We start from the raw sequence: 12390 nt of genomic DNA on the forward strand, positions 1-12390 counted from the left end.
AAGCATGCGCCTGGTCTTGTTTAAAAGTTGGCATTCCAAAATGACAGCATTAGCCTAAGCTAAACAGGAGATTTCACTGTTAGAAATCGGGTTGGTAGTAATCGTGGGTAAAACCTGTTTTTTACTTTCACTTTCAGCTGCACTCACGGCTTCCCGATTTGTAAACTGTGATATTTTCCCATGTAGTGAAGATAATGCTGTCATTCTTGTTTGAAAGCTTGGAATGCCATCTCTCTAACTGCTACCAAACCAGAGATATGAGCAGCTAAAGCAGCTCCCCCCTTCAGTCTGGAGGAGAATTAGGGAGCAGTTGCAGAGCTGACAGCCTGCAGGAGGAAAGGAAAAATAGTAAAAAATATATAGAAATGTGGCATTGTCATCAGTGTACTGTGGTCAAGTTGTGTATGCCCTGTAGCTTTAAGGCCGGGCAGATTCTGTTCTTTGTTGCTAAAGAATGTTAACCTTGAGATAAGATGTTGCGCACACTTTTTAACTACTAAGATGGTGTTAGTTACTGGCTAGCCATGCAGTGGAGTGCTTCAATGCAAACAATGGAGCATTGCCCTGCATAAAAATCTTGGTTTTCTTGAAAAAAGCAGAGACTTTTTTCTTTAACATTGCTTGAAGAAAGTGTCTTCTATAAACAGTCTGTTTTGGAGTATATTATAAGCTAATCGTCAACATGAAAAGGTTCAACTAGCTCATCTTTAATAATACCAGCCCATAGCAGTACCCAACTTCCACCTTGCTGGCAATCTGAGTCGAAGTGGAGCTCTCTGCCCATTACTGAACCAGCCACGGGCTCAGTCATCACATTTCAATTTCTTTGTCTGGTTCAGTGTTGGTCAGGTTTCAGGCTTCCTTACCTTAGCCACGTCTGAGCACTGAACACCTTGTAATTCTGGGCACCCCAGGGAGGTTGTAGTTCTGGAATATGACTGCACTGGAGGATAATAGGTTCCTGGTCACGTTTGATTCTTCTCAAATATATTTCATTCAACGCATTTCGTGCGACTGCTGATTATTTGCAACAAACAGTTTGATGTTTCTGTGATCATGCCCCAATATCTGAGCAATTTTAACAGTGCTGCATCCCTCTGAAAGACTTACCATTTTTTGACTTGTCAGAGTCAGTTAAATCTCTTTTTGGCCCATTTTGCCAGAGGAAAACTGCTTAATATTTATGCACACCTTGCTATAGGGTCTTGACCTCCTTAGGCCATACCCTCCCTCACTACACATCATCTGATATGCTTAATTCCAATAAGCATTCACGTTTATACAGCTTGGAGTTGGAAAATACGCATAAAAATGATTATATGGTCAAAATACTCACTGTGAACAGTGTACATATATTTAATAAAAAAATGTATTTTTCTCATCCGTTCTAATCATCACAGTCGTTATAGCAGTAAAGGGATTCAGAGTTACAGACAATAATGGAGATTTCTCAATGCAATTATGACAGTTTGAAAAATAAAAATGTGAGATGGTCATAGATGTTGAAAAAAAGTGGTAGAGGCTTTGCTTATGCCAATTTGCGATGGGATAATGGGAATTGGTCTAGCATTGCACTTCAGGTACTTTGCAGAAAATTCATCATTTCCCCCCAACGCTTAATTTAGTTTTAAAAAGTTGAAAAACCCCAGTTTTGTGACTTTCAATGCGTTTACAGCTTTTTCACTCGCAACTGGCATTTTTCAACTCCCCATTCGTGTTTACGAAAAAGGGGCCAGGGAGGGGTGTGGGCAGGGGATATTCATCATTATTTACACTACAAACTGGCATAAATGACTGATCTGCCGTTGATTTCATTCTGGTGCACAGACTGCAAAAGAACGTATGTAATTTATGACGAGGCCTGTGCCTCATCATAAATTACAGCCCTCCTCCGGAACCACAGGCCAGGTGCTAAACAGCTCAATTAGTCACCCACCTGATGAGCATGCCGTGTTGGGGAATGCTGCACACACTATTCTAGCATTACACTGGTGCTTTACTACTTCAAAAGGGTTTGTCATCAGAAAAATCGTTATGTAGCTGGCGGACATTAGCGATGTGCTAATGTGAGCAGAATATAACAGTTTTTTTTTTAACTCCCTGCCTGCCGCCGTTCCATCAAAATAAAGACTTACATAATATTCTAATGAGCCTCTGGGTGCTATTAGGGCGTTGCTTCAGCACCTAGAGGCTCAGTCAAATCACCCTTTGGCACGCCCATGTCTAGTCGATTGACGTCCTAGTTCTCCTCTGTGCCCGTAAAATCCCGCACCTGCGCAGTCCCGTTTAGTATTCGGCGCAGTGAGTGAGAACTAGGACGTCAATTTAACTGGATCTGGGCGTGCCAAAGGGTGAGAAGACGGAGCCTTTAGGTGCTGCAGCAACGCCCCACTAGCACCTAGAGGCTCGTTAGCATTTTATAAAAGTCTTTATTTTGAAGGAACGGCGGCAGGCAGGGAGTTAAAAATCATACAGTTATGTTCTGCTGACATTAGCACATCGCTAATGTCAGCCAGATACATAACGATTATTCTGATGACAGAAACCCTTTAACCCAACTAAGTATTCCCCAGTTATTACTGTCCTTATTGGTTTTTTTTTTAATGTATACTAGATGTTATTAACCACTAGGTGACGTATAATTAAATCTAATTAAATCTTGGAATTCTTGCCAAGAAATAATTTACATGAATATTTAAACTATTAGGGATGTGAAAACCTGAAATTATTGGCAGGTGTAGCCCTGGAAAGTGTCTGAATAATACAGAGCACTATACTGGGGCATTTCTATTTCATGTGTATAGTAGATCCTCTTAATATTCCATTGCAAACTAGGCTATCAAAAGTACATACCATATTTTTCCTACTATGGTGACACATTGACAATAAGACATGCAAAAGTTGAGAGAAAGTGGAAAAAAAACGTGTTAAGACACATCTTGAGCGACAAGGTGGTGAGACACCACACTTGACACAAGTCAGAGCATAGAACAGGAGCTGCGAGCAGGGCTGGATCTGTAGGACTGGCGTGTGTGTTTGAAAGCAGTTTCCAAGACAAACCGTGTCCTAAGGTAGAATTCTGAGAGGCAGCAAACCTGAAATACAATGCAATCCAGCTCAGTCTCTGTCCTCCCAGTGTTAAAACCGATAGGGGCTGACCAGCATGAACACACATGACACAGAACAAGGTGGAGATGCTGTCCCACTTACAGTAGGCATTTGTCACAAGTGTCAAAATACATAAATGATTCTTTGCTTGCAAAACACACAGTCCTTTGACAACCAGAAGCTGCAGGTGACAAAGGCACAATGAGAAGCAGTTATTAGCTCCTGTGGTATATGGTTTCTCGTCTACCTGTCATCAGCACTGAATGTATCCCGTCAACTTTATCATGTTAAAAATGTGTCTTCGTAAAAAGTACCCATTAGGGAGTCCTTAATGAAAAGCCTCCTTACAATGGGAAGTTGTATGACTGTGATTTACATATTTTCTATTCCTTGGGATCACGCAAGGCTGGCACCTGCGCGGTGACCCCCTTTGTGACTATACAATTATAAATGTATAGGATTGTGCAATCGTTTTAGGGATAAGTGTAGTCCATTTAGCCCATCTTGGGCTTGTATAACGTTTCTGGCCCAGACTAACATTTATAAATTACTACCTGAGTTTCTGGTGGGAGTCAGGGGTGAAGCGCGACCACTGGCTTCAGTTCTCCTGCTCCTGCAGCCAGTGATCATGCTCGCGCTGTGAATATACCTCGCCTGCACGAGCGGATTCTTGCCGGTGCATGCAGAAATTATGCCCGGCTGACTGCGGGAGCCCGAGACGGGATCGTGCAGTCACAAGGGGCGCACCACGCAGGCGCCAGACTTGCGCGATCCCAAGGAATAAAATATGTAAATCACAGTCAAGAGGGGACGGGCAAAAGGCAGGCTTTTCTTGATTTGAAGCAAGGAGGCCGCTGCCCCCTTGACTTCAAGCTCACAGGAAACAGAGCGCTCATGGAGATGAGAAAAACGCTTTTTTAAAGTATGGATTATCGAATTTCTGGCTCACACACATAATCAATAACAGACTGGGGGCTGCTATAAGGTAATGCTGGCAGTTTTAGATCACTTTTGGAGGCGACAGGTTCCCTTTAAATTGGTGGGGGATAGGACACCCGAGACCACCACGATCAGCTGTTTGAGAAGGTACCTACACTTCTATCAGCACGGCAGCCTTCTCCATGCTTACCAAGCACAGCGCCGTCCATTGTATAGTGACTGTGCTTGGTATCGTGTTCAGCACCATTCATTTCTACGGGGCTAAGCTGCGCCTAGGCCATGCGACCAATGAATGTGTCCTCACATAAGGAAAGAGGAGAGAAGGCCGCTGTGCTTCTGTGAGCTGCCTGATCAAACAGCTGATTGGCAGGGGTCCCGGGTGTCAGACCTGAACTGATCAGATACTGATGATCTATTCAGAGGATAGGTCATCAGTATTAAAGTCTCGAAAAAAGACTTTAAGCCCTACTCGGGGCCTATCCCAATCCTACCAAGGAACAACCAATTCTAGGTGGGATGTACACAAATCCCGTCCATTTTTGAGGTGGGATCCAGCCAAATAATAGCAAATTTGGGACCACTGGCAACTATGCAACAGAAGGAACCCATGAAAGCCTGCTATTTTAGAAAGCTAACAATAAAGAAAAACAAAAAACACCACAGTAACCAATGTATATTCTGTACAGCTGCCAAATACCTCATGATTGTGTAAGCGGGCAAGTGCTTACTCTACTGTGTGCTTTTCATATTCTTTGTACCATAAGGCCTACTGCACACGGCTTGTTATTATATTCTGTTTGGCAGAGTTCTTTCACAATGAGGTATTAAGTAGTCGGAATTAGAGCAGTTTTATTTCTTCTGCTGTATGTTCTGTACGTTGGAGTAAAGTGGATAATTTGGATTATGCATTGTATGCAAATTATGATATAATTTTATAATTTTTAAATCCTATTTTTGAAGTATTATTTAAAGGTTTTTTTTTGCATAGAGTGCAGTTTTCATATCACTCTTCCAAAATTATTATAGGAGTATTATTACCACTTCTATTCCCTTTCTCCTTGTACTGCTGTATAGCATAATTCACCTCCCAAGTAAACATGCTGTGACTATAGAAAGAACACAAAATTGAAATAATGTAAATCAGCAATGTAATGTATCAGTAGGAGAAGGCCATATATCCAACAGGTTCAGCAATGTTAGGAGAACCAAGGTAACCACGTCCACTGCAGTAGCAACTTAGAGTCACTACGTTTTCAGAAGAAATAAAACGTTAAATTTTGGTTTCTACTGCTTTCCCTTACTGATCATTTCTAAAGTTAAATGCAAAAATATACAATGGGTAAACAGCAACAAATATAGAACTGAAAGGGGTATTAACCCTTCCGGACGCGGCAATTTTCAATTTTTGGCATTTTTGTTTTTCACTCCCTGCCTTCCCGAAGCCATAAACTTTTATTTTTCTGTTCACATAGCGTATGAGGGCTTGTTTTTTTTGCGGGACAAGTTCGACTTTCTAATGCCACCATATTTACAATGTAGTGGGAAGCTTGGGGGGGGGGGGGGGGTTGTGGAAGAACTCCAAATGGGGTGGAATTTGGGAGGGGGGGGGGAATGCAATTTCGACACAGTTTTAAGGTTTTTATTTTTACGGCATTCACTATGCAGTAAAACTACCTTGTGCTCATTTTCCAGGTCAGTACAATTACGGTGATACCACATATGTATAGTTATTCTTGCGTTTTTATACAGAAAAAGAAAACGTTTGAAAAATGTATTTTAATTTGAAATTTTTCTGGTTATCGCCATATTCTGACCGATGGAGATGTGTAAGAGTAGGACAATCTGTAGTTTTTGATGATACCATTCAATTTTAGGTGTGTATGACTTTTTGATCACTTTTTATTACATTTTTTGGGGGAGGTAAATTGATAAAACAAAAAATGGCTGATTGGCAGTTTTTTTGTTAGGCCATTCAGCATATGGGCTAAGTTTTTTTATATTTTAATAGTACGTGTGTTTTCACACGTGGCGATGCCCATGATGTTGATTTTTTTTATTGTTTAAGTATTTTGATTTTATAAAAAAAAATATAAAATGTTTTAAAACTTATCTTACTTTTTTTTTTTTTACTTCTTATTACGTTTCCAAGGGAACCACAACATGCAATTATCAGTTTGCAATTTGTATAGGGTATCGGAATTTTCTCCATTAAACTATACAGAAATAGCTATATTACAATTCAGTGCTGAATTGCAATATACAAGTAATGAGCCTGGAAGCTTAAAGGGGTTGTCTGGGTTCAGAGCTGAACCTGGTTGCTGTACAGCACAGTGCAAGGGCTGTTTGTTTATGGTTTTAACACTACTAGGCAGAGGCTTCCGCCTAGTAGTGTTGCCAGTGATGTCACCAGCTCTGATGGGCAGGCTTTGGCGTTTTACAGGCTAGGGCAGCGCTAAAGCCCGCCCATTAGTGCCGTTGCTAGGCGGAAGCCTCCGCCTAGGTTTCTTATGGTAACTTATGGTCCATGGTAGCGGAATCCATAACGAAATTCTTAGATAACCTGAGCCTTGTACGCCGAACTTGAAACCACAAGTTCGCGCAACACTAGATGAGTTTGCTTCAGCAGAGCAGTCTGTTGGAGCTCTTTGTTTAATTTTGTATGGGCTGGATTTCTTTGGACTGGGCGTAAAGGGATTTCCCAGTCCACACCCCTCAGTCACAGGTTTTTCCCCTATCCCGAGGAGATCCCAGTTGAGGCCTGCTGGGATCATCACTGGGGAATAAAGCAGATCTCAGAATGAGTCTGAGAGAAATGAAGCCTGGAGGACTGAACTGTGTTGTTAGAGTCTGGTGACTGGCTGACCCGTGAAGCTGAGTGAAGACTGATCTTCCCTGGTGTGAACCGGACTCTTTAGGCGAGACAGGAATCGCCTGTGTATTAGGTAGAGCCCAGACGGGCAGGTATTTATTTTGTTTTATGTTATGATATACTGGTGTTATAACTTCAACTCCCCAAGTGACACTATAATTTTGATGATAAAGCACAGTTCGGACTTTGAAACCCGTTGTCTCCGTGGAAAGCTGTCATTGCCAACCCTACTGCGAGTACAGATCCCTACACCATTTAGTATGTACTGGTGACTTGCATTATTCCTTCCCATGTGCATAACCTTACAATTGTCAGTGTTAAACCTCATCTGCCACTTCTCTGCCCAATACTCCAATCAAACCAGATCCCTCTGCAGCAGTATACTGTCCTCTTCTGTGTTAATTACTTTACACAGTTTCATCTGCAAAAACTGATATTTTACTATGCAAGCCTTCTACAAGGTCATTAATAAATATATTGAAGAGAATAGGGCCAAATACTGAACCCTGTGGTACCACACTAGTGACAGTGACCCAATCTGAGTGTGTACCGTTAATAACCACCCTCTGTTTTCTATCATTGAGCCAGTTACTTACCCACATACACACATTTTCTCCCAGTCCATGCATTCTCATTTTATATACTAACCTTTCATGTGGTACAGTGTCAAATGCTTTGGAGAAGTCAAGAAATATGATATCCATTGATTTGCCGCGGTCAAATCTAGAACTTACCTCCTCATAGAAACTGATTAAATTAGTTTCACATGACCGATCCCTCATGAATCTATGCTGAAAGAGCCATCCACATGGAATTATTTGAATAATGCCTCATGCACATGACAGTATGTATTTTGAGGTCCGCAAAAAACTGATCCACAAAAAATACGAATGACATCCGTGTGCATTCCGTATTTTGCGGAACGGAACAGCTGGCCCCTAATAGAACAGTCCTATCCTTGTCCGTAATGCGGACAATAGAACATGTTCTGTTTTTTTTGCGGAACGGAAAAACGGACATAGAGAAATGGAATGCACACAGTAACTTCCTTTTTTGGCGGACCCATTAAAAAGAATGGTTCCGTATACGGTCCGCAAAAAAAAAAATTAAAAAAATTAAATAAATGGAACGGGCACGGAAAGAAAATAGGTTTGTGTGCATGAAGCCTAACTACATGAGTTAGATTTTTTTCCTCTGGTATTATATATTCTTGCCTCATGTGCCTAATTAGCATTGTCATGCTTTATTAACTACAAACAAAGCCTCAAAAAATAACAACTCAAACTTTGCTTCAATAACCAATTTGATATTGCAACGCAGTTTTCCACTTCTAGTCATATGAAGAACCACTCTATTGCAGTTGTGTGTTGGAAACAAGTGACAAATTGTAAAACTCTCTGGAATATCAGAGGTTAAAAGAGCGGCACTATATTTCAATTCACCCTCAATCTGTTTTTGGCACAGTACATCCCGTAAGACATGAATACTAAATATGATACACCAAAAACTAGAAGTACAGTTACGTACCAAGACATCCAATGTTGCCATCCAGTCCAATGTAGTTCAGGTCAGCTTTGGCAGCTTGGTAGTCTCGGTCATCTTCCTGGGACCAGTCTCGCAGATCGAAAATTTCCTTTTGTCTATATACAGCATTGGAGTCAAAATTGATCTTTGCATCCATACACATCACTTCAAAAAAAGAAAAAACAAGATGATTATTACAAAGATATGTGATATTACAAATTGTGTTAATATTATATTATTGGCTGTTAAAACTACCCTGCTTAAAAACCATGGACAAAAGAAGCGGACACATGTTAGCACACACTAATACTGGATGCAATATATAGTTTTATTAAAGGACATCTGTCAGCAGATTTATAGCTATGAAACTGGCCGACCTGCTGAATGTGCGCTTGGCAGCTGAAGGCATCTGTGTTGGTACCGTGTTCATCTGTGCCCACATTGCTGAGAAACACATATGAAAATGAGCCTCTAGGAGCAACTGGGGCGGTGCCATTACACCTAGAAGCTCTGCTCTCTCTGCAACTTCCGCGTCCTCTGCATTCTGATTGACAGGGCCGTGTGTATTGACATTTTAACTGCCTGGCCCGGTCAATCAAAGTGGAGAAGGCACAGCAGTTGCAGAGAGAGCAGAGCATCTAGGTGTAGAGGCTCCTAGAGGCTCATTTGCATATATATTAAAACTTCATTGCAATGCCGGCCAGACACATGCAGCCATTTTCTTTCTACTTTCTGTAGAAATATAAAAAGCCTCCACTCTAGTGAAGCTTTCACCTTCCGGCTCCAAAAAAATGAATTAGACTTACCAGTAATTCCTTTTCCTTGAATCCACCATGGCGGCAGGATTTGTATGACCTCATCCACTTGCCTTGTACGGCTTGCAGAATTTAAAGGGGTTTTCCACGATTATGATATTGATGACCTCTCCTTTGTATAAATCATCAATATCATATGTGGTGGTCGGACACCTGGCACCTCCACTGATCTGCTTCTTGCAGGAGCTATGGCCACTGGCACTAGCGCAGTTTTCCCAATTCACCACCATGACGGCAGGATAGGAGATTGACCCCTAACCTCTGTAGGGGCAGGAAACAGAGAAAGGTTAAATTGCCCCTGCCCTCCACCCTCTTACCAGATTACTATAGCATCTTGGATTTAACCCCAATCAATATATATATATATATATATATATATATATATATATATATATATATATATATATATATATATATAGGAAAAAGGGGGATGGCAGCACCGTCACAAGAAGAAAAGGGTGCACAGGCCCAAATGTGGATATAAGCCAATCCAACAATTATAAAAAAAGAAAAAAGGGCAGCACTCCACTGGATTAAAATAAAATAAACTTTATTTACCCAAAGGCTGTAGCGACGTTTCGGCTCTTACACAGGCTCCTGTGTAAGAGCCGAAACGTCGCTACAGCCTTTGGGTAAATAAAGTTTATTTTATTTTAATCCAGTGGAGTGCTGCCCTTTTTTATATATATATATATATATATATATATATATATATATATATATATATATATATATATATATATATATATATATATAAGAAAGAAAGACACCGCAGCACGTCCGTTGAAGTGAAAAAAGTGGGACCCTTTATTCACCTGTGCGACGTTTCAGTCCGCTTACTGGGACCATTTTCAAGCAATACAACATAGTGCAGACTGTGTGTATTTATGCAGTCAAAGTTAATTAACATACATAAGTGGCAATCAATAAAACATACAGAAATAAAGAATATGATGTGTGTCATAAAAGTACAAATGTGGCAATCCCGGAAGGTAGCTAAAATCCGAACCAGAATCAGTGTATAGAGCTTCCAGGTATACATATTCATTGGTAATACAATAAAAAGTACAAAAGTGGCAATTAGCTGTGAATCATTATCACCTGTAGATATGTGAAGAAGACAGGACCGAGCGTGGAGTTAGGCGTGCTCAATGGTGGAAGGATAAACTGTTACGAGTTGCGCCGCATGGATACGGCGTCCCGGAACTGCAAGTGCGCATGTCAGTGACGTCACTATGGGTAACTCACGTGATCTCCCAGTGAGACGTCACATGACAATCGGCTGTACACATCGCTATTATGAAAATGAGTATAGAACCAGCATCGTAACAGAAAATACTGAATTAATTCAAGGATGAAACACCCAGGGTATATAGCCAGGTGACGTGCCATCTTGCGATGCACTATCATCGGACATCTACGAGAGCATAAAGAGGGGGAGGAGACAGCGGCAGCCATCGACCTCCCACTGAGCTCATCATGATTCAACCCCTTAACGGGTGACAATCCTCCACAGTAGTGTTGCAGATACACTGGTAACAAACATGAATATGTATGATGAGCAATAATTCAGGGATAAGCCGCGCACGTCCAGAATGAGCATCTCGCCTTCCTTTGAGCAAAGCCCTTCCAACATAAGGTCCTGAATGTGAGACAATAAAAAAATATATTATCCAAATATATTCATTAAAAACTAAAAGACAGTTTTTTCAACAACATATACACCGGCAGAGACAGAACTGAAGAAAGTCATATGAAAAGCCAGGGTCTATATTCTACGTTTAATCCCCTAGGTCGAATGGTTTGTAGTTTAAAGATCCATTCAGACTCGCGTTTCTTTAGCATTTTTATGCGATCACCACCAGTCCGCGGTAACGGAACATGATCAAGGATCATAAACTTGAGATCTCCTTCAGCATGATCCATGTCCGCGAAGTGGTGTGAGACCGGCAAGTCCTTGCGTTTTTTCCGTATGGAAAATCGATGTTGATTAAAGCGGGACTTGAAGTCACACGTGGTTTCGCCCACGTATAGTAGTTTACAGGGACACCATAAAACATAAATCACAAAACATGAGTCACAGGCTAAATAAAATTTAAGAGGGTAAGAGATACCAGTTTGTGGGTGAATAAATGCCCGCCCCTTCACCATGTATTTGCAATTTACACAGTGGAGGCACGGGTAACTGCCATTATTCTTGGGGGCCAAAAATAGTTGACGTGTACTTTTTTGTGAGCCAATGTCGTTTTTGACTAATTTGTCTTTTATGTTGCGGGCTCTCTTATAAGAGATAAGTGGTCTATTACTAAATTCAGGGATGTTTTTGTGTTCAGTTTTGAGAATTGTCCAGTGTTTGTTAAGTATTTTGTTAACATAAGGGCTTGCTTCACAAAAGGTAGAAACAAAGGGTATTCTTGGAGAATGCTCCCGTTGAGTACCTTTAAACAATTCACCTCTCTCTTTTTGATCAGTGCGTTTAAGTTGTTGCCGCAATACAGAGGCTGGATACTGCCTTTGTCTGAAATTTTGTGTCATAGTCTCTAGAGTCGCACTAAGCACCGAGGTATCGCTAACTATGCGTTTAGCTCTAATGAACTGGCTGTAAGGTAATGACCGCACCATCATCCGGGGATGAGCACTGTCAAACCTCAGGATGGTGTTGCGGTCAGTAGGTTTAGTATAAACCTCGGTGCTCAATACACCTCCAGTGTAACATACATTCACATCCAAGAAATGTAACATATTGGTGGAAAATTCCAAAGTAAATTGTATGTCAGGAATCAGGCTGTTTAAATAATTGTGAAAAAGGTGTAACTCGGAGGGCGTGCCCGTCCAAATAATAAAAATATCGTCTATGTATCTCCACCACCTCAGCACATGGCTGAAGTGGTGGGACACATAGACATGCTGTTCCTCCAAATAGGAGACGACCATGTTGGCGTAAGTGGGGGCCACATTCGTCCCCATGGCCGTCCCTCTGATTTGCATATAATAATCATCACCGAAAAGGAAATAATTATTATGTAAAATCATACGTAGTATAGCCAAAAAGAAGGTTTGCGCCTCAATGGTGTAGTCAGAGTTAGTTAGAGCGGATTCAACTACTGTCATCCCTATTTCATGCTGTATAGAAGT

The 12390-nt window shown here is 41.1% G+C and overlaps 1 protein-coding gene across 2 annotated transcripts in view; it reads right to left on the reverse strand.

The window, feature by feature from the left end:
• SUCLA2 (succinate-CoA ligase ADP-forming subunit beta) overlaps window positions 1-12390 on the reverse strand; it is a 178837-nt gene that overhangs the window by 49203 nt on the left and 117244 nt on the right. For both annotated transcript variants that reach the window (XM_040425455.1, XM_040425456.1), the window contains exon 7: window positions 8444-8605. In XM_040425455.1, the coding sequence (XP_040281389.1) occupies window positions 8444-8605 (162 nt within the window). The remainder of the gene's footprint in view (window positions 1-8443; window positions 8606-12390) is intronic.

The sequence above is a fragment of the Bufo bufo genome, chromosome 3, assembly GCF_905171765.1.
Source record: "Bufo bufo chromosome 3, aBufBuf1.1, whole genome shotgun sequence".
Lineage (NCBI taxonomy): Eukaryota > Metazoa > Chordata > Amphibia > Anura > Bufonidae > Bufo > Bufo bufo.